At 43.2% G+C, this 23,856-nt stretch overlaps 2 protein-coding genes across 2 annotated transcripts in view; both read left to right on the top strand.

Moving 5' to 3' along the window:
• Nucleotides 1–7,558: 7,558 nt before the first annotated feature.
• On the top strand, nucleotides 7,559–8,751 carry LOC148502755 (uncharacterized). Its single transcript, XM_088449434.1, has one exon. It carries the CDS (start codon nucleotides 7,816–7,818, stop codon nucleotides 8,749–8,751), a length of 936 nt encoding a protein of 311 aa, XP_088305560.1. The 5' UTR covers nucleotides 7,559–7,815.
• A 10,632-nt stretch (nucleotides 8,752–19,383) lies between these two features.
• CDK10 (cyclin dependent kinase 10) overlaps nucleotides 19,384–23,856 on the top strand; it is a 49,109-nt gene continuing 44,636 nt past the window's right edge. The window contains exon 1 of the mRNA XM_088449390.1: nucleotides 19,384–19,597. Within this exon, the coding sequence (XP_088305516.1) occupies nucleotides 19,499–19,597 (99 nt within the window). The 5' untranslated portion in view covers nucleotides 19,384–19,498. The remainder of the gene's footprint in view (nucleotides 19,598–23,856) is intronic.

Raw genomic sequence — 23,856 nt, 5'->3', positions numbered from 1 at the left:
GAGCTCACGGCCAGTTTGAAAATAACCAACTGACGTTGCCATGGCGACCACCAGACTTAAAGGGCCACTACAGCTCACTTTCTGCATTACATGACGCAACTAATAGTGACATTTACAATTACATATCTATGATATATATCTCAGGGACACCTCACAAATTATAATATGTGACACATACTGTACCTCCCAACATTTATGTTAAGGGAACCAGGTCTTCCATGCGGCAGATGCGCACACGCCCAAAAAAAGGGCCGTGGTCTGCTAGTAAAAAGGGCGTGGCCTGACTGCATGCCCAAATTTGCATCATTAAGGGGCGGGCCCAGCATCTCCAAGAAGCTGGGCTGCCCCAGGCTTTCCCCCGCACTGTGAAGACATGCCGTGCACATGCGCACATCATCTATTCTCTCTCTGCTTCCACGCTGCTCTGCAGTATGTGTGTTCTCCCCCCAACTTCCCTCCCACCACTGGGCGCTGTGGCCCGTGGGTGGGACAGTCCCAGAAAAATGTGACTGTCCTGCTGAATGTGGGACAGTTGGGAGGTATGTGTGACATGAGGCAGTGATTGTGGTGGAATACTTTGTCAGATGCACACCATGTTTCCTGTCTTTAGGACTATTAAAAGTGCTTACAGTTAGCCTCTCCTGGGTCCCTGTCATATGTCCGCAGTGTTCATAGAGGGTATCAGTAGAGGGTATGGCTACAATGGGGAACAGAGGTAAGCCTGGCCAGGCAATGCTGGGTCACCCATCTGAGGCCTTAGCTATCAGGGGTAGATCTAGACTTTCCTTTTAGGATTTAGGAGGCGGAATATATATATATATATATATATATATACGCATCTACATACTGTAAGTTGTATGAATAGTTATTGTGTGTTAATGCCTACCCCAGCCCCCTACTAAACAGACCTCAGATCTAGTAGGGACCCAAATATTCAACCTTTTCTTGTCCCTCAGTATGCTTAGACAGTTTCCTGCAATCTGATTGGTGGATAGCTCCTGCCATCAAGGAGACATGGACTTTCCCCGCTGGGATTTCATTCCTTTATTCACAATGTTGGAGAGTATGCCTATCACCTCTGTAAATATAGCTTCCAATGCATAGACAGTAATAATAGATGGTAAGGACTGTCTGTATCTAACACTGATATATGTTATTATTATTGTGCATTTCATCAATACTGAAAAATAGGGACTGTTACAGTGACAAGTTTCTCAAATCAGTAAATCCAGACAATCCCTGGAAATGAGTTATTCCCTTTATATGCCCTTCAGTGTGCCTTACTGCAGGAAAAAGGTTAATGGGAGCAGCAATACACTGTGTGAGACACAACGTACATGGGTACAGCACAGTGATCATGATGTGGATATGACTGTGTGGATTTTATCATTATCCTCCCTCTTGACAGTCTATGTGCTGCATAGAAATTCATAGTACAGATAACTGCACATATATAGTTACCAACGTTCCAAACGTTGTCTGAGGGCCTGATTCAGAGTTATCGCAGCAGGAATGCTAAAATATGCCAATGTCGCAGGACAGGGCAGGATTAAGGGGGGGATGGGTGACAGGGGTGGTCATGCTAGCTCCCCCACACAGGGTCGGAGTGACCCTGCTGAGGAGAGGTGCTCAGTGGCACCTGTTTTGGGGAGGTGGCTCAACCGCCATGGCTCTTACAGCACGATCAGTGCTGCTGCACACAGCGCAGAGCAGCTCCCGAGTACCCTCACGCTGATGAGCTGTGTGCAGCAGCACTGACTGGGGGCCTGATTCAGACCCACTCACTAAGCTGCGTTTGCACACAGCCGTCAGGGGGCCGAGTATGCAAATCCCACGATCGCACAGCAAAACAACAGGACGCCCACTATGTCTTAGCGTGCGGTGGTAGTGAAGCTGCCTTTTAATTATGCACGCCCAAAGAACGCCGTTTTGAAGCTCAGAGACGCCTGTGTTCGCACCACCACTCCCCCGTTTGCAAGGACCTTCCCCTGTCATCACCTACAAACGGCACATTTTATCACTCAAACTAGCGGGCTTTCTATGTGTTCTGGGTGATCGTTTCCCGATCGCAATGACTGGCTCGAGCACGTGCATACGCAGATAGCGAAAATCGACTAGCAGCGTGCGAACGCAGCCTAGCGAACGGGTCTGAATCAGCCCTGTGTTCTAAACACAGAGCCATGGAAGCTGAGCACCGTCCCGGGACAGGTGATGTGAGTAATCACGGGAGGATAGTAATAATGGGAAATGGGTGGAGATGGGAAGTGCTTGGTGGTGTCTTGTGTAAACAGACGCCTATTATCTGTTTCTGTGATCCAGAATCTAGCATCTTGTCTGTCGATGTGGTCCAACAATTCCTATGTGTCCTGAGATGGATAACTTTGGAATGGGCTGAGTTCTTGTTTAAGTCTAAAGGCACATCACTAGGTGATCGTTCTACCCTCTTTCATGCACTTGATCAAGAGTTCATTCCTGAAACAGCCTATTGGACTCTGTCTAATAATTTGAACTCAGCCAATGCCGATGCCAATTGAAATATAAATGTTTCTAATAGTCCATCTAGGGGTCCTCCGGCTATCAAGTCTGAACTGAGTCTCCGGTGGCTACCCCAGTTAAGGAACAATTTCAGGATCTAATGGTTCAGTGCCAGGAGGTTGCTCCATATCTTTCTACTCCAGCTGACATAATTCTATACTTACTTTTGGCATTTACAGGAGAAGCTAAGAAATGGTATGAGCCATTCATTAGATCTAATGACCCCATTCTTCAAAATCTAGATTAATTCATCCATGCTGTCCTTAGGAGGTTTGGTGGTCCAGACATTGTGATTGCTGAGCCTTCTGGGAGTTCTGCCTTGGCAGCAAAAAAACTTTCAAAATCTAAGCTTACTAAAACCTCAAGGAACCAGCGTGCCAGCGAGTCTCGACTTCTTAAAGGTTCTAGTACTGTATATCTTTGTCCTCACAGGAGACTCCAACTAGATACATCACCACTGGATGCATGTCATTATGTCATTATCTTTCCCTGAGAATGGATCTCAAGAGAACTCAGATTTGGTGAAACCAATCGGCTTCCCAATCGGTGAAGTATACGTATTCCCAGCAAAACAGTTACGGTTCTGCTTGTGGATGTCTACTTTAATTTTGACTGTGACTCGGCAGCAGAATAAAATCTTCTGAGGGAACTCAGAACTCTGCTAATATATACTCCTTAGTATACTGCTGTGTGTCCTGTGCATTCATTATATGCTGAGCAATCTACCTGTGCCTTGCTGGAATAACTGTTTTAAATACCACTGCTTTTCTACACAGAGCCGGCCCTAGGCATAGGCATTCTATGCAAATGCCAAGGGCATCTGGAATGCCTGGGGGCATTCCACAACCTGCAGCTCTCAACCCCCCCCCCCTCCCCCACCACCACTGCTGCGATCGGAGCTCAGCTCCAATCGGGCAATGCAGCAGTCAGCCAGTCAGGTGACTGTGGTGAGAGCCCAGTTGGAATGAGTTTCTGCACAGAAGCTCATTCTGGCTACACAAGACCAACTGCAGTGCCCAAAGCAGAGCTGTAACTAGACTTTTTGGTGCCCTGTGCCAGAGAGAGCATTGGAACCCCCTATTATTTAAATAGGGAAATAACACACCCTAAAAAGGGGCATGGCCTCATGGGAAAGGGCCAGGGAAGAGATAGGGGAGGCCAGGAGATGCTGGGGATAAAATAAGAGGAATCTACAAGTGAGAATGATAATAAACAGAAAACTGACAGGCCCAAACAGCGTCCCCTGTGGTGGCCTATGCCATAGCACCATCTGCACTACCCTAGTTACGGCCCTGGCCCAAAGCCCACCTACCAAGTCAGGCCTGCTTGAAACTCCCCCTTCTGGCATTCACGCTAAGCTCTGCCCCTAATGCGTGCTAAGCTACATCTCCAAATCCCACTAAGCCCTGCCCCCAAAGCTGTATTAGCCGGGAAGCCTGAACCTTCACCCATTCACCTGGGCCCCCTCACCTCAGTCACCCCCTCCATCAACACTGCAGCAGCTGGGCACTAGTCTACATAATCAGAGGTGGGTGTACTGTATCTCTCTCTCTCTCTCTATATATAAAGTAATCAAATCGGTGTTTGTATTAATGCAAATGCATCACATAGTAAGTGTACTGTATTTGCAGGAGTGTCATAGCTCCTGGGGGATTATTGTATATACTGTATTCTATAATTTGACAACCTTACAGCTTCATTTATTAACTTCAGAGCGTGTGTGTGTTTGTATATATATATATATATATATATATATATATAAAATACAAAACATGCCCTTATTTTGCGCTAAAGGATAGGAGCAGCACCTCTAATTGGACCCCTGTTAGTGGGAACAAAGGAATCAAACACACAAGATAAAATTAGAGGGCGCATAAACCATTAAATCTTCTATAAATTATCATTTTTCAGCAATGTTGCACCATTAGAAAGTCCAATTAAGATGTAAACTTGGATTCTTAGGTTACTTCTCCTTTCTCAACTGTATTCAGAAGTAGACTTCCAAGTACTTGATAGATGAATCTATAGATCCTAAATGGATATTCTACAAAAGACCCTCTCACCAAAAGAACACCCAAAGAATGGCACAACGGCCAACCATTAGATGAGAGAGGCAAATATTTTATTAAAAAGTGTGTGTCTTATGACATAAAATTTGTAACATTAAAAATGGTTACACAATAAATTCTCCATTGTCTTAACATAGGAAGATGAAGACAATTTTTCTGCCTTAACCCTTAGTGGGCCAGATCTTATTTAAAGCAGATTCCTCCCTTCTGACAAATGGATCATACCCGACGCATTTCGTCCCTTAGGACTTCTTCAGGGGTTTTAACAATCTTAAATTAAAAATTAATTCATTAAAGGTGGGGGTCTTCATAAAATGTTAGGGACCCACCTGATGAGGTCACCATGAAGTGGTAGGTGGGCAAACATCTTTGGCCAAACATGTACTAAGAACCTCTATATAACACCATGTTAATTGATAGTTTATTATATATTTTTTATATTTATTATTCTTAGTACTTAGAGTGTGCATCAGCTTCCCCCTTTTTTCTGCAATAGAACTACAGGTCTCAGCATGGTAGCACCTCTGATAATGTTGTAATTAGGTTGTGCAGCCCATCCCCCCCCTTTTACCCTTAGTGGACCAGATCTTATTTAAAGCAGATTCCTCCCTTCTGACAAATGGATCACACCCGACGCGTTTCTTCCCTTAGGACTTCTTCAGGGGTTTTAACAATCTTAAATTAAAAATGAATTCATTAAAGATGGGGGTCTTCATAAAAAAACAATGAATCTATAAAAAATGGTTCTGTACATACCCGAAACTTGAAAGTTATATAAGATCCAAAAAGGAAATTGGAAACTGTATTCCTTATAATGGACCTATATATTAACAAAATAACTATCTTATAATGTAATCAAGATTAATACAATCATAATCACTTTTTCTAGGGGAATCCCCTTATATCATTTTATAACCTATATTGTTCATCAAATCACATAGAAATGCATGATGTATATATATATATATATATATTATATAGCATATAGCTCATTTAACATAATGCCATAAAAAAGGACTAATAAACATACAATTTTCATATTGATCTATAGAGTGGCCAAACATCTTTTATATTACAGGCTTAAACACCCAATATACCATTAATTACATATTATAAACAATAACTAAGACTGTAGTGAAATATTTCATCATACTCACAAGCTACACTCTCAATTTGTGCTGTGCTCTGGTCCAGTCCAAAACTGCAATGGACTGTTCACTAAAGTGCTCCCTTATAACCCCCTAGGGGTGTGACATCACTTCCTATCCCAAATAATCTATAAAATATAATAAACTTCTGTCTTACCATATATATTTACAACAAACAGACTTCCCAGCCTTCCAGAAGTGACTACCTCTCTCCCTATGGTAAATAAAGTGAAGGGGTACCTCTAAATAGTGACAAATTACCTTAATTTACATAGTGCACTGTTTCCCCGGGTGACCCCGAGAGGTCACCATATCCAGGTAAATTGCTTAGTTACCGGAGGCTTGCGTTCCAAGGGTCGCCTGAAGCGCCGGTCAGCCAGGCAATCCTGGCATTTCTCCAAATAGTGTGTGAAATGGCCAAAGGAGCCCACAATCTGGAGGTGCCCACAGCGCACCACATATGCGCCCGCGAGCATCCCGGCAGACACACCACCAGTCACCTGAGAGCCATGCATGCGTTCCAGTGCGTTGCAGCAGCCATACTTCACCGCTGTCACTCCGTGGTATGCGTTCCAAAAGTCTTTTCTTCAATGGGCTTATAATTTATGCACAGCTAGTTAATGGAAGGTAAGCATTCTTGCGGCCATAATAAGAAATCTTGCATTTAGAAGCTGGCCATCATATCAACGGCCCTAACGACTTACTAAATAATATAGCAGTTATATATGCAAAAATTAGCTTATTTGACAGCATCAGTAGCACATATAAATATATAATAAATATAAAATAATAAATAAATGAAACCATTAAACACCAATCCCTCTAATTATTGGTAATAAATTCAGAAACCTTTCAGTACAATCATGACTTTACAAAATTAGTGATAATGAATTCAAAACCCTTCAGTATAATCATGGCTTTACAAAAAGGACAATATATCAAAATTTTCAATAAGACCATTGGGATCTAAAGAATTTAATGTATAAATCCAGTATGTTTCCGTCATTGAAAAGGATCACTCGGGGGCGTGGCTTGGCAGCCATTTGAGAAAGCTGGGCTTCCCTGCAGCTCCCGAGGAACATACTGCTGTCCGGCTGCTGGTGACACTCTAGGGGGCCATAATTGATGCACCACTGCCTATAATAACCCCCTCAGACTATTCTGCGTGTCCGGTGCCGTGGTCGCGGAATCGGGGAGTCGCTGGACGCTCCCGCAGATTGCGGCCTGGTCCTTCCACAGAAGCCGGGGCCTCGATTTATGGCCTGAAGTCCGGAGGTGTGGCCGCGGCTAGATTTCGGCGCTTGATCGCCTGTATACGGGAGCGTGGTCCCCCCTGCCTTCTCTGCTGTCACTCTCCCTGACTGTCCTGCCGGAGGGAGAGAGGTTGTTGCCGCCTGCTGTCTGGCTGTCAGCGCCGTTGGGACTCACCGCCCGGAGGTGTGTGGTAAGAGCTGTATATATCCACACACTCTTATAACCTGCCTGACTGAGGATGTTAATCTGCCCTTTCTGACCCAGATTACTCTTCTTGCCATCATACTCCGCTCCACGGCCCACTAGCTGCCTGGACTGTGAAGTAATTAAGGAACATAACCTACCAGCCCTCAGCAGGGAGCCATTTTCTAATTAAGTTTCTGATGGTACAAGCCGGATGCAGCTGCAATTATAGATCCATCTATATATATAACTGCAATAATCTACAATCATCTATAACACTCATTATTTTTTTATTTTTTTTTTACTTACTATAATCTAGTGAGTGTTAACTGATTATAATCTATTGGAGAATCTCATTTTCATCTCCTACAAGGTGGAATTACAGCGCCATCTAATGCTGCTTTCATATATTGCCTTATAGATGGATATACCATTAGCCGACTTTCTTCTTTTTATCTAGTCATGACTCTCCAGATGTTTTTTCTTCTATAAATCATGCTGTGACCTGCGATTGCTCCAGAGAATTCATTGCACTGTTCGGCTAGCATTCGCCAATGTTCCCCTCCCTCATCTTTGGAAATCTCGGCACACTTGTTGATTGAATAATCCGTTTTTGTCATTCCAATATGTCACAAAAAAGTCGCAAAAACTCTGCCGCTCCTAAGCCTAGCATACTCAGAGCATGGGAAAAATCTGGTTCTCTGACTCGACAAACGCCGATTGCAGACATTGTTTCCGACGTTGAGGAAGATACCTCTGCGGATGCCGTTCTGACAACTAAAGACATTATAGCTATTGTTACTAAAACTATCCAGTCAGAAATGAGGTCGGTGCTCACAGAATTTAAAACTGAATTAGCAGATCTTGGTTCCCGCACAGATGTTCTGGAACAGAAGATGGACGAAGTCTGTCAGTACCAAAGCGTAGTGGAGCAAGAGCTTGCTGATCTGCACTCGGAATTTGATACGTATAAAGATCACCTGGAGGACTTAGAGAACCGGAACCGACGGAACAATATCCGAAACCGCAACATTCCTGAAGACATAACGGCAGATACTCTTCCTGGGTTCTTGGAAGGACTTTTTTTTCACTTGCTACCAGATATATCAAAAGATATGCTCCACTTGGATAGGGCGCATAGGGCATTGCGGCCGAAACCCCCTCTGAATCAACCCCCGAGGGATGTTATCTTAAGATTTCATTATTATAAAACAAAAGACCGGTTCATGCATTCTGTCCGTGGCTTATCTACAATCTCCTATTCAGAGTATCAACTTCAAGTGTTCCAAGACCTAGCTCCGTCTACTCTTAAGAAACGCCGGGACCTTATCAATATAACCAAAACATTGCGAAATCATTCCATTCGATATAAATGGGGTTTTCCTTTTCAACTCCAAATCACAAGGAATGGAGGCACATATATTGTTAAAACCCCTACACAAGGCTACGAGCTTCTAAAAACTTTCGGTCTTATCGATGATCTTCCTGAATCCATCCGTAAACAAATTGCCTCACCACAGCAAAGCCCTTCAGTACCATCCCCCAAATGGTCTCAGGCCTAACTGATGTTGTTTATTTCAAATTGGCATCGTGTCAATATCCTATTTTTGTGTTTTCTAAATGCTTTCTTCTTAGGAGAAGTCACTGTTAGTTAAATTGGTATCATCCCGGGTTATTCATTCTTCTGAAAGTATAATGTCTGTATGTTTATTGTTATTAATAAGATGTCATAGTTCATCTGTTATGTTAGCTAAATTTTAGGATGGTTCGGGTTCTCAAGTAGAACCATCCTTTCCTAAGTTGGAACGTTAATGAGTACCCTTCTATCGTATCTACAGTGATTCTACATTTATTATTATGTTTTTTATTGTTATTCTTCGCTCACGATGTCTACAGTATTCTCCTTATGTCTGTTACCTCTAACACTTTCTCTGGACAAATGGTCACAGCTTCTATACTGTCCTAGTACACATGTACTATACATCTTTAGTTCTTCTACTTTTTATTTTCTTTCTTTGTCATGCCCCCCGCCAAAGGGAAGGTATTTGTAATGCCTTCTCTTTCAAATTTAGGCCTGTCCTTTGTGTTGGTCAAGGTCTTTTCTTTTCTACTACCTTGGTAGTTCCTGATCTCTTTCCTTTCTCCCCTAATCTGTCCTCTTTTTTTCCCTGGATCTCTAACCAGTCAATATGTCCAATTCATATACTACGGAATTATCTAGATACATATCCACCATGAAGTTAAAGGTTCTTACGTTAAATGTCAACGGGTTAAATTCCCCCACTAAAAGGGCCATGGCCATCCAGTTTTTCCATCGTCGTAGACCAGATGTTGTTTTCTTGCAGGAGACGCATCTTAAAGCCCCTCATCCATCTCTAGCAAGCAAAATATACTCACAGGTTTACTATTCGAATATGTCAGCTAAGCGTAGAGGCACGGCAATTATGCTACATAGGGACTTCCCTATCAATATAGACAAAGTGATATCTGATGACCAGGGCCGGTATATCATCATATCAGGGACGTATAGTAACTCACCGATTGTTTTAGCATCGGTATATGCCCCGGCAATGCAGCAGGCATCCCTATTTACTAGCCTCTTCAATCATATATCCCAACTCCCACAGGGCCTCATTATAATTGGGGGGGATCTTAACACCATCTCAAATCACATTCTAGACAGATCTCGTCCCGTCTCAATCTATTCCACTCAAGCTAAACTCACCAAACGACTGCATTCTCACATGTCACTTAACGATCTTTATGACGCATGGAGAACTCTTTATCCCTCAGCTAGAGGTTATACACATTATTCCCCGCCACATAATATTCATACACGAATCGATTATTTTTTAGTTGACCGGGCATCCACCCAAAGGCTCTTGGGGGCACAGACCTTACCTATCCCTTGGTCAGATCATTTAGCTATCGAGATGGAGCTTTTGGTTACAAGTCCGACGCCCTTGACCCGTTGTTGGCGCTTAAATGAGTCTTTATTAATGAAACAGGCTCATATAGCACAAATTACATCTGCTTTAAAAGATTTTTACGCCACTAATCTCACTCCGGATATCTCCCCCTCAATACTTTGGGAAGCCCATAAGTCCACACTGCGAGGTTTTTTCATCAGCCTATCTTCTGCTCAGAGAAAGGCGGAACTCACGCGTATAAATGAACTGGAATCTTTATTATCCTCCCTCACGCAGCTCCATCAACGTTTTCCCAAAAAACGCACGTATCTAAAAATTTTATCTGTAAAGGGTCAGCTATCTCAGATTCTCTCTAAAAAAGCGGCGAATGCCTTATTGTGGACACGCCAGAGATTTTATGAGAAATCTAACAAGGCAGACACATTATTGGCCCGCCAACTAAGAGCCAAACGTACTCGTAACAGGATTATCTCCTTAAGAGACTCGAACGGCTCACTAACTCATGACCCCAAGGCTATGGCTAATCTATTTCGGGAATACTATTCATCTTTATATAACCTCCCACCTGTAGACATAAATACCCCCCACACTCTTAATGGAATACGCCAATATTTGGAATCTTGTCAATTACCTAAACTCTCTGAATCACATATTGCCTTACTTAATGCCCCTATCACTGAAGAGGAGATTATAGCAGCTATAAAGCATCTACGTAGGTCAGCTGCCCCTGGTCCTGATGGATTTTCCGCTCTCTATTATAGAAAATTTACTATAACCCTACTTCCTATGCTTAAGCTACTATTTAATTCTTTGTTGGAGGGTAAATCGCTTGATGCGGCCACCACCAGGGCCAATATAGTTGTCATTCCTAAGCCTGATCGAGACCCCCTGGAGTTGAAAAATTATAGACCAATCTCACTTCTGAATGTAGACCTGAAGTTATTGGCTAAGATCCTAGCTATTCGGTTAGCCCCAATTTTACCCCACCTAGTTCATTCGGACCAGGTGGGCTTTATCTCCAATAGACAGGCCTCAGACAATACGAGACGTCTGATTGATCTAATACAAATTGCTCAGGGCAGATCAGACCCGACCCTGGTGGTGGCTCTCGATGCTGAGAAGGCCTTCGACCGTGTGGCTTGGCCCTTTATTCAGCAAACTTTGCTTAACATGGGGTTCTCGGGTGCGTTTTTTAATGGATTATTCTCATTATATCATAATCCATCAGCTTCCGTTTTAGTTAATGGCCTTTCTTCCGACCCTTTTTCCATCTATAACGGCACCCGTCAGGGTTGCCCCCTTTCCCCTCTTATATTTGCGTTGGTGATGGAACCCCTAGCCTCAAAGATTAGATCGAGTTTGAATATCTCTGGTATTCGAGTTGGCAATACTGACCACAAGATCGCTTTATACGCTGATGATGTGATTCTAACTTTAACTGACCCCCATTCATCCCTCCCAAATCTTTTTTTCGAGATAGATAAATATAGCACACTCTCTAATTTTAAAATTAATACAGATAAGACGGAGATCTTAGACTTACAGACCCCCCCTGCTGACCTTCGCATTCTTCAAGCTGCATTCCCTGTCCGCTGGCAAACGGATAAGATAAAATACTTAGGGGTTTATTTAACTAAGACGTATTCCTCCTTATACACAGCCAATTTTCCTAGACTATTGGCCTCCATTAAGTCCGACCTTCATACATGGAATAGATCTATAATCTCTTGGATAGGACGTATGGCTTCAATTAAAATGAACATTCTTCCTCGGCTGCTATATATGTGGCAGACTCTCCCGATACATATTCCAATCACAATCCTGAAAAATATTCAAGTAGAGATCTCACATTATATATGGGCTGGGAGACGACCCAGAGTAAAGATGCGCTTGTTACAAAGACCTCGTAGTGATGGAGGGCTGGGTATTCCTGATCTAATCAAATATTATCGGGCAACCCACTTAGTCTCGTGTGTTCTCTGGCACGCTCCGCCTAGCCAGAGAGTTTGGACATCTATCGAAGCCGGAGCATTATCTGTTTATTCTCCCTATTCTTTCCTTTGGTGCCCTGCCCTCTCACGATCACCTAAGCTAAACATACTTTCCACTGTTCGATTTACGATTTCGATTTGGAACCAATGCTCCCGTCTCTATAATATTCGCTCATCTCATCCCTTAATGGTCCCTCTATGGAACAATCCTGAATTTGTCCCAGGTACACAATATAAATCCTTTCGCCAATGGACTAAATCTGATATCTTATTTTTATTTGATTTAGCTCCCTTGCAGACTTTCCCGGAATTTGTTGAATTGCAATCTCAATTCTCCCTACCCAATAACGTTTTTTTTCAGTACCTCCAATTACGCCATTTTTTTCATTCCCAGACGCAAACCTCTATAATAGCTGATAAAACTACACTTGAATCACTCTGTCTACATCCTCACTCAACTAAGGGTCTTATTTCCACAATTTATCAATCATTAATCCAACATAATCAACCCGTAAAAGAAGCCCATGAGGAGGCCTGGGAGAGAGAGGCGGGCGAGATATTAACACCTGAGGAATGGTCAGATATAAGGAATGAGATTGCAAAGAGCTCTATTTCAGTCCGCATACAGGAAAACTCCTACAAAGTTTACTATAGATGGTACCTGGTCCCCACTCGACTTCATGCTATTTACCCCTCTTCCCCTAATTTGTGCTGGAGGCTCTGTGGCCAGGTGGGATCCATGCTGCATATCTGGTGGTCCTGTCCTAGTATTCAGAGGTATTGGGTGGATATACATAAATTGATTAAGGATGTAGTTGATATTCAAGTCCCAAATACTCCTTTATATACCCTCCTTTCTCGGCCTATTCCAAATACCACACGAGCCGAACTGAAATTAATCAAACATATATTGAATGCAGCTAAATGTACGATTGCCTCCCTTTGGAAGTCATCCACTCCCCCTTCTGTTTTAGCTACTATTAACGCCATATGGCACACCTATAAAATGGAACGAATTACAACTGTCCTACATGACACTCCAGATCACTTTGTTAAAACATGGTCCCCATGGACCGCACATTTTTCAGCTGAACCACCCCTGACAACGATTTAGCTCTGTCTTATTTGGACATAATTTGTCTCAGCGATTTTGCTCTCTAATTGACTGGTACCCCCCCCCCACCCTCTTCCCTTCTCTTTTTCCTAATTTTTACTATTCTGTATAACCTATTCTTTTGCATATTTGTATTCAATGTTTATATATATGTTTCTGTATCTATATATAATGTATTCCTTTTTTTTGTGATATATCTTGTGATATATGTTTCTTAATTCTAATGTTATTGTAGTTCACAGAGTTTTTTCTGTGATTATGTTATTTTATTTTCTGTGTCAATTATGGTAATGTTACTATTTTAAATGGAATGGAATATAAAAAACGATTCAATAAAAATATTTCTCAAAAAAAAAAAAAAAGAAAAGGATCACTCCCTACTACCCCCTATAGAATCATTTTGCACATGTTCAAGGATTGTAAAAGTAAAATCTTTAATATTTGAGTTATGGACTTCAGCAAAATGTCGCGGTAGGCTATGTGTTTTAAGCTTATTTTTTATGTTTCGCATATGTTCTTGAATGCGCATTTTTAAACACCTCTTAGTTTTACCTACATAACTCAAATTACAACTACACGTAATTCTATAGATCATAAAATCCATATTACATGTAACAATTCCTTTGACAGAATATGTTGTACTATCTTCAAATTTCCAACTAAAACTTTTCTTCTCCATGAATTTACAACAGATACAACGGTTGCAGGGATAGCAGCCACTCCTTTTGCATAAAAAAATACAGTACCACCAGTATTCACATTAGCCAAAGCTTTATAATTCTCTGATGATCTGATTTCTAATCTACTAAGGGCCAAAATATTTTTTAGATTGTTGGCCCTCCTAAAAATGAGGTTTGATCTTGGTGGAAGATGTGGACCCAATACTGGATTTTTCAGAAGAATACCCCAATGTCGCTCTAGTGTCTTCCTAATAAGTTGGCTTTCTTTATTAAATTGAGTAAAAAAAAGGTCTATTAGACCACTTTTTATCCAACTCAGGTTCTTCATCTCTGATTTTTTTCAACCAATAGGTCACCTCTATTCTTTGCTAAAGCTTTAGTTCTTGCATCTTCAATTGTAACCACATCGTAACCTCTATTCACAAATCTGTCCCTTAAAAGGGTAGATTGCTCACAAAAATCTTCCAGGTTGCTACAATTCTTCCTTAATCTTAGGAATTGTGCCTAAGGGACATTGTTTAACCACACTGGGTTATTACAACTTTTAGCAGGAATAAAGCTGTTAGCATCGACCTCTTTAAAGAAGGTACAAGTTTTAATAATTTCACTGACTCTACCTTCAAGGACTAAGGACTTAATTCAGAGTCGGTCGTTGCGGCCGCACGGTCGTATAGGAAAAGGGGCCGGATATGCAAATGATGCACACGCATGTTGCGTCCCTAAGGTCGGATCGTTAGCTGGCCGACCAAGGGGTGGACGCGGTCGGATCGCTAAAAATACGCCCACATGTCGTACACATAGCACGTCATCTCCGGCTATATAAGGATTAATCTCCAAGCATCGGAAACCATCGGAACTGGTCGTAGAGCTAAAGGTTGACCAAACCCCCTCTTAAGCTCTACGATCATGTCAGTGTAAAACCTCCCATGTCACGTGTACCATGACACTACTTTGTAATTTATGCACTCCCATAAAACGCCGTTCGCATAATTAGGCACGCCTGCGTTCGGATCTCCACACCCCCGTTTTCAAGCACCTTCCCCTGTTACCACCCACAAACGCAGCAATCTGTCACTCAAACTACCGACCTGGCTGTGTTCAAGGAGAGAGAACTTTCTGATCATAGCGGCTAGTTTGCACACGTGCATTGCGAACTGTATGCATGCGCAGTTTAGCGAACATTGGCTGCGTACGACCGTGCGGCCGCTTCGACCGACTCTGAATGAGGTCCTAAATCCAAATAATCCATTTTAAGACAATCAGACTTATAGGTAAATTTTAGATTATAATCATTGGAATGAATGTGTGCTATGAATTCTAAAATACTGAAATCATCACCCTTCCAAATAAAAATCAAATTGTCTATATAATGTCTATAAAATTTGATATATTCAGACTCAAACCGTGTATTATATACGAAAAGTTCTTCCCATTCCCCCATCAGCAGGTTAGCATATGATGGGGCAAACTTAGTCCCCATCGCAGTCCCCTGCTTCTGGAGAAAAAACTTCCCATCAAATTCAAAATAGTTATGGTCCAAAATTAACTTTATGCTTTTAATGATGAAAGCTATCTCAATGGGAGTTTTACCAGAATCCATCATAAACACTTTTTTTACTACCTCAAGGCCTTTTACATGAGGGATAGAGTAAAGAGCTTGGACATCGATTGTTACCCAACTAAACTCAGACTCCCAACAGAAATCCTTAACTTCTCTCAAAAGGCTAGTGGAATCTTTTAAATTAGATTTCTGTTGTTTCACAAAAGGTTGTAATTTTAAGCCAATAAAATGTGATAGATTGGCTGTTAAAGAATCTACCCCAGAAATAATGGGTCTTCCTGGGGAGCTTTTTCTGTCCTTATGGACTTTCGGGATGTGATAAATGATAGGTAATTTAGGAAACTTGACATAGATATTCAAACTCTTTATCACAAATTACATTATCCCTTTTAACTTCATGCAAAAGATTATACAGCTCTTCTTGATATAAAATTATCGGATCATCCTTCAATTCGACAGAGGTAGAGGGGTCATTCAGGATTTTATAGCCCTCATTAAGATAAATGTGTCTATCCTGAACTACCATGGCCCCCCCCCTTATCGGCTGAGTTTATTACTATACTATTATCTTTCTTCAACAGATTTAAAGCTTGTTTTTCATTCATACCCAAGTTGCTATATTTCATATTTTTATGGTTTTGTACTTTAATTGACCTAAAGTCATCTCTGACTGACTGATAAAAAATGTCTAAATGACTTCCTCAGGACTCGACAGGATAAAACTTAGATGGAGGAGCAACTAGAGGTTTGTTGTGGTGTATAAGCCAGTTTCGGTATTGGGTTTTTAAAAAAATGTCTCTGTATGGTTAGGTTGCGTATATACTTATTTTGGTCCACAAATAAATAAAATTTATTCAAATGTTGATCTGGTGCAAACTTGAGCCCTTTCTCTAATAGTGAGACCTGTGGGGCAGATAATTCCGTTTTTGAGTTGTTGATAACCCGATTGGAGCGGTCCTGTAGGAACGATAGAGGCTTTATTTTTTGGGGGTACTCCCCCCCCGCCCCTCTCACCAAAAACCCCTTTTGATCCCTTGTGGGGAATCCAAATGAACAAATAGTTCCTCTAGTCTTTGAGAATGGGTTGGACCCTTCTTCTCCTCTAAAAAATGTTTTTGTCGGTAACCATTGGGGGAAGGGGATCTTAATAGCTCATACCTATTATGAGTTGGAAATTTTAATCTTTGTGGGAAAGGAACTCGTTCTCTGTTACCTTCATAATGGTGGGGGATCAATCTTTCCCTTCTATTTCCAAAATGAGGTGAATAATTAGAAGAATTCCTCCTTCGCTTAACTGATCTGTTGCCACTCTGACCTATGATTTACTCCAAAATTGGAGGATTTTTTATTATTATAATCGTCATAGGGTCTAACATTTTTTAACCTATGGTTATTCGTTTGGAAAATTGTATCCTGTCTCATATCATTTTCTGACTAATTGTGAACCTTTCCCTTTACATAATCATTTTTATCACGGATGAATTTCTTATGTTTCCTTACAATAATTTCATATTCTAAAGTATCTAATTTAAAATGTAAATCGCTAACATCCCTTTTAAATTCTTCACTATTCTCAAATTTCACAACTACAGTTTCTAATTTACTTATTTCATCCTCTACTTTTATTATATATATATATATATATATATATATATATATATATACCTCCACGATCCGGCACTCAAATGGTAGCCACAATAAGAGGCCCACCGCAATATATTCATCCACAGGAGGCACTCCGGATAAGTAATAGCTGCACATTCACATAGCTTTAAGGTGCAACGTTTCAGCGCCTTTTATTAGCTCTTTTGTCAAACCAGAATATACAAAAATGAAACATAACACAAATTTTGTATATTCTGGCTTGACAAAAGCGCTAATAAAAGGTGCTGGAACGTTGCACCTTAAAGCTATGTCATTGCACCTTAAAGCTATGTGATTGTGCAGTTATTACAGTGCCGCCTGTGAATGAATATAATTTATATATATATATATATATATATATATATATATATGCAGTATCACCAGGAGAACCAGAGCTGAAAGTGGAAGGTATGGCGAGTGATATGTAAGGCTTCACAAGCCCTTCCTGCGTAGTATAGAGTACAACCCCTGCGCTGTGTGATATCACACCCCACTGCTCCCAAAGGGACAGTGTCATCACAAACAGGCAGGACGGCAGGACCTGGATTAAGAGTAATATGGGCCACAGTCATTTGGTTTGTGGGGGGCACCGACGATCATCCCCCTTTCTCTGTATTCGCCATCCCATCTTTTCAGTTGTCCGTCCAGTTTCCACTGTGCTGTGTAGTTCTGTGTCACAGCTGTACTGCACTGTGGGCTGCTGTAGGGGCTCTATGTGTGGGGGCCCTGAGGAGACCACTCTCTCTGCCCTGCCGTTAATCTGGCACTACAGAGCAGCTCCATCAAGCTGGCCTCCTTGTCTCTGACTGACTGAGCTCTGCCACCTGAGAGAGTTAAGAAGAATGAGACAGATACTTTAAATTCTAGTCATGTTTTTTAGAATTAAAATATGTGGGGTCTGAAGGGGATATTTATGTATTTATATGTAAGTGTATACATATATATGCACATAATTTTAATATCTCTAACAAACCCTACAGATAAGATATGGTCATAGTGTACAGTGTTATAGAACTACAACAAGTATCTGTAATACCCGATTCGCACCCAAGATTTTATACACGCGTCCATCCCGGGAGAGACCCCTTTCAGACTGGTGGCCCTACCTGGCTTATAGCTTATATATATATATATATATATATATATATATATATATATATATATATATATATATTTCTTTTAACAGCTATAGCAATATAGAATTTTCTGCAAAGACAGCGCTGTAGGGGAAAATGATCACTTTTCCGAAAAGTCATCTCCGCAAAAGAGGAAGTCTTTCGGAAGTGATCATTTTAGAAGAGTCTGATTATGAATTCCAATAATATATAATATAATGTAAAAAAAATTAGAATTGAAAACTAGATGATCACAGATGAGATTTATCTCATGATGGATATGGCCCATAATTGTACAGTATGTATATATATATATATATATATATATATATATATATATATATAAAATATCTTTGGCATCTTTGTATTAACATTAAGATTGGTGGTGGGAATATATGCGGGGGGGGGGCACCATCCAAAATCTTGCCTAGGGCACCAAATTGGCTAGGGCCGGCTCTGCCAAGGGGCAATAATTCCGGGAGACTTGCCTACTTTACGGTGTGAGGTACCCACTGTAAAACAGAGTTTATACATTTAAAGCGTCTCTTATGCAATGAAGTAACTTATGAACGATCCGCATAACATTCATAAATTACCTACTGATTGTGCAATTTACTTTGTTTTGCATAAATTGCGCCCAACTCTACATGAGTCCAGCAAATGCATCCTACTCACAGGTATGGAGATCTGGAGATATATTTATTAACGGACATTTTGTCAAAGTCGCTTTGACCGATAATTTTAAAGCGGCAACAGGAATCATTGCTAATCTAGCCTGATTTAGCATCGAATCCTGTTGCCCATTTAAAACTATCAGTCAAAGTCGCCGATCATCGGTGGCTTTATCAAAAGTGATCTTTACAAAATACACCCCCAACAGATCTGCTGAAACCCACCTAAGAATCCACAGCAGAACGAACGAGCGAGCGAGCGAGCGAACTATACAAAGCACAAATATATGAGGTGTAGGAATGTGAACAATAACAGCTATTTTATTTAGTCTAAAACAGATATCACCTTTGTCCTTATAGTCTCTGCCTATGGCTGCATACCCTATAATTTAACAGAAAGCCCATGATCCATATAAGAAATAAGTCTATAAAAAGTGTAACAAGTAGTAGTGTAGTGTAAACTAATCTCTCTATTCGCTCCCCGTCAGTAACACTTCCAGCCAGCAGAGGGCGCAGTTACCACAGATCTACTTCCGAGTTGCAGGCAGCAGGCCTCACATCCCCGGCCTTTCCCACGCTGGCTGACCGGGGAGCTCTCTCGCAATGGCGGATACCGCACCGGGGCCTGACTCAGAGTTGGAACAGATTCGTCTGAAAAGCGTCAGAGAGGAAAAATTCATTACGGTGCCCGAGGAGAACCGAGTGAGTGCGGGTGTAATAGCGGATACTAGGCTTCTCTGGTCAGAAGTGTATGACTCCATGCTGTATGTGCCAGGGCATGAGCAGAGCAATATATAACCAATATTTACCTCCAAATAACTTTATTAGGAAATGCTAGGAGTTGTTATAATAAAATGTATCCCATCCTCGTAGGGATCAGTTCAATTACTGCCAAAATGCTGGCAATGCTTGTGGCAATGGCGTTAGAACGGCCTCAATGGCACGCCAAGTCGCCCCTAATTAGCCGTTGCGTATCTTAGCTTGCAGCCACACAGTGGTGCTCATTAAAAATACACTATATCGCCGGCATCGCCCGTAATTGTAGTGACCTCTTAGGGGTAGCATTGGAGTTGTTGCCCGTAGCAACCAATCAGAATCTATTTATCTGGCACCTTCTAGAAGATATGGGCAACAATTCCACTTCTAAAAACCCGCACTTTAGTAAATATACAACTTAGAGCCGTATTCAATATGAGCCGAGCCGTGATACTTTTTCGCGGCCCGGACTTGTCGCCTGTTTGGCAGGCGTAAAAGTATCGCGGCTGTGCACGCTTTACCCCGTATTCAATATGAAAGTACGCGAAAATGGCACCTGGCAAAACTGAAACAGGTGGAAAGTGCTGTCAGATTTGGGGAAATCAGCCTGACACCCCCCAAAAGATGCTCTGACATGGGGTTAGCTATGGTACCCCCGATTTGGCTTGATGAAGGTATTTGGTGTTTTTAAATGGGCTCAATAGCTGCTAAATAGCGTTTTTCAATATGTGGTGCAGAATAGTATTGATGATACAAATCCAATGAACACAATAGTTGTACAATAGTGCAAATGGTGTATAATACTATCTGAACAGCAAAGAGAAGAACCAATAGGTTCTATTTACATATGGAATAATTGCCATACATAAGAAAATTAGAATAGTACAACAAAATCATTGTAAGGACATAATAGAAATAGAAATAGAAATAAACTAGATAGCTCGCCATAACCCCGCCCCCCCATACTCCACCAAATATGCATATAAAAAGTTATTGTAAAGAAAAAATCAATACTGCAATCTTATCGGAGGTAGTTGTAACAGATACCAGGACGAGTTCTGTAGACTATTATGGATTTGGGAACGCATAGAGGTAGAAAGTGTGTCTATATAACTTTCCCACATAAGGAAGAATTTCTCAGTTTTAAGGTCTTTATCTAAAATGACTTCAACCCAATTCATTCTAAACAAGTAATGTAACTTGGCTTTAAAAAGAGAAAGTGAGGGTGGGAGGGGGTTTATCTAGGTTTGTAGAACAGCCTTACATGCTTCAGGAGTATTTTTTTCTGAAAATAACTTTTCACAGCAAATTTGGGGTACTTGAAAATGGGGGTCAGCATATTTAAAAGTTGCTAAAGTATAGTTGTAAAAATCGTGAAAAACCCACCTGCCGCAAGCACTTGCAATCAAAAAAACACTTGGGACATACTTGGGGACCCCCCCAGGGTCAAGATTTCGCTAGTTTTTAACTTTGTACCCCAACTTTTTTTTTTCACCCCCTTTTTCAAAGTCATATTTGGGGTGTCCTTAAGTGTTTTGGAATTTTTTTTTGACACAGTTTACCTTTGGGGGACTGTCTGAAGGCTGCACGGGAGTTCCCACAACGTTGCACCCCAAAACCCCAATTCTGCACTTTCTACTTCAGGGTCCATAGGGGGTCCACAGGGTTGACCTTGGGGTTATAGCTGGAACAGGATCCATGGGCACCACACAGTTAAGCTTTTAGCTCCCAGGATGCACTTGGGTCCTCCTCTATACCCCGCCCCCGAGCCACAGGCACCTCAGTGTAAGCTGGTGCCCGGCCGGAGTCGGTCACCGCGCAGGGGGGCTGCAGGAGCAGCCCCCAGAAGCTTTTTTATTTATTTATTTATTTTAGTTTCTTTTATTCAAGACGGCAGCGAGGGGCTGTCTGTACAGACGCCCACGCTGCCTCTCTGATCCCCGACTGGCACCGCGACGCCAGTACTGATCTGGGGATCGCGGCGGGAGGGCAGAGTCCGTACTAGCCGGACTCTGTCTACCTCCCAGGACTGCTGCCGGAGTCGCCGGGGATGCAGGTGAGCCGCGCGTCGCTGGCTAGCGGCGGCACGCGGAATGCCTTAAATGCAGTCCTTTAGCCTCCGGTCCTGGGGACAGACCGGAGGCTGCTGGCAGTGGCGGCGGGCCCCCCCCATAACCCGTGGGACCACTAGACCACCAGGGATAAAGGGGCAAGCGGGAAGCCAGCATCCCTGGGGTTATGGCCAGCCAGGGGAGGAAGCCTTCCCTGTTCAGCGGCTCCTCCCCTCAGCTCAGCGCGTCTTTCAGCACGCAGTCTGGCGTCGCTGAGCTGCAGACTCTACGGCCACTCCTCCTCTGAGGTCTCTGGGGGCCATTTTCTACTTCAGGGTCCATAGGGTATCCACAGGATACCTTGGGGTATAGGTGTGACGTCAGTCGCAGGGCACCAAAGAGTTAAGCTTTCAGCCTCCCAGGATGCACTAGGTCCCCCTCCTATACCCCGCCCCCGGGCCAAGGCACCTCAGTTTAGTTTGGTGCCCGGCCGGAGTCGGGTGCACCTGTTGGAGTGGGGGCTAGAAGAGCCCCTGAAGCTTATTCTTCATGCAGCTGTGGCTGCACATCTGGATGAACAGCATGGACAGTCAGTCCTGACGTCCATGCTGTCTTCCCTACACCCCGCCGGTACCAGAACGCCGGTACTGATCCGGGGATGCTGGTGGGCGTCTGGGGTCACAGCTAGCGGTGACCCCAGATGCTCCGGACCATGGCCGGATTCAAGGGGGACAGAGGTAAGCAGCGGGGTCCCGCGGTGGGTCCCCGCTGATCACATGGTCCTAAGTCCCCAGGCAGGGGGCTCCCTGGGGACTGGCTGCAGCGTGGAGCCAGGCGACCAACCTGCGCTTCCACTACCCCCTGGGACAGCGGACCGCAGCAGAGCGGTAGCGCTGCGGCGTCCCAGGGGTTAAATGCATGCCAGGGGAGCGCGCCTTCCCTGTCTCACAGCCGGCGCCTCCCCCGCTGCACACAGCCCTCTCTGCATGCTGCCGACTGGTCCTGTGGCAGCGCTCCTCCCCCAGGCCAGCCTCCTCTCTGCTCCTCGGCGGCCATCTTCTCCAGAACGCATGGTGAACGCTGCTGGAAGCGCTGGACGGAAGCATCGTGGTCTGGGTCCCCCCGCATACCTCTCCTCCGCTGTGGTCAGGTCTGTGTATGCAGCGCTGTGTCCTACCAGGCCCTGTGTCTGTGTAGTTGAGTGATCAGCGCTGTTAGTGCAGGAATTGTTATTTTTCTGCATTGTATGTGACTGTGCTAGCGCTGCTGCCTGTAATCTTTTCTTCTCTAAACTGTCAGCTTTATTACTGTCCCTGTTCTTTCTGCTAAAGCCCTTGCGGTGCGGTGCTGCAGGGTGGTCTCTCGCCTATTTAATACTTAATTGGTGAGAGAGGTCACATACGTGGTGCCATCATGTCTGAAAGTGATTTTCCCCTCCGGCTACAGTGTACCACGTGCAAAGTACCGTTAGCGGAGGGGGAGGGTAGCGCGGAGGGCCTTTGCCGGCAGTGTTTGTCCATGGCGCGGCCTATTACGGTTACAGCACCGGTACAGGAGCCGCCCTGGGCTTGTTTCGCTCAGGCGTTAACAGCTTTAGTGGGCCAGTTAGCTCCGCAGCCCGCGTTTACTCCGATGGGTTTGTCCCAGCAGTCTGTGGTGTCGTCACCCATGCAGGGGTTCCCACGACAATTGGTGGTACCCCACAGTCTCCCTATTTCCCCGCTCCCGGGTTCTCAGGAGCCAGCGTGGGTTAACTCCCTGACAAGTTCTGTACAGCACTTGTCGGATGTGTTGCAAGGGGAGTCTGTGATGCGGTCTCATAAAAGGCCGGTGGCGTCTCTGTCCGCTCCTTATGAGGATGACGAAGGGACGTCTGATGATGGGGAGATTCTAGATCCTTACGATCAGGAACCTCTCCATACTAAGGACGCTGATGCTAAGTCCAAAGTATATATTCCTGGACTTATTCGGGCAGTCCGCACAGCCTTGGTGATTGAGGACGAAGTTCCCCCAGCGGCTAAATCTAAGTATGCCTTTTTCAAAGATGTGAAGGGCGATGCCACAGTCTTTCCTCTTTCGGGTCAGTTGGTGGACCATTTAGAGGAGGCGTGGAAACAACCTGGCAAAAGATACCAGCCGCAGAGACGCCTGGCG

This window comes from Taudactylus pleione, unplaced genomic scaffold (assembly GCF_031769625.1).
Source record: "Taudactylus pleione unplaced genomic scaffold, aTauple2 ptg000484l, whole genome shotgun sequence".
Lineage (NCBI taxonomy): Eukaryota > Metazoa > Chordata > Amphibia > Anura > Myobatrachidae > Taudactylus > Taudactylus pleione.
This window is presented reverse-complemented; position numbering and strand designations above follow the sequence as displayed.

Bases quoted from the DNA above. Each gene is read 5' to 3' on its own strand.
- LOC148502755 (XM_088449434.1), top strand. From the start codon at position 7,816: ATGTCACAAAAAAGTCGCAAAAACTCTGCCGCTCCTAAGCCTAGCATA.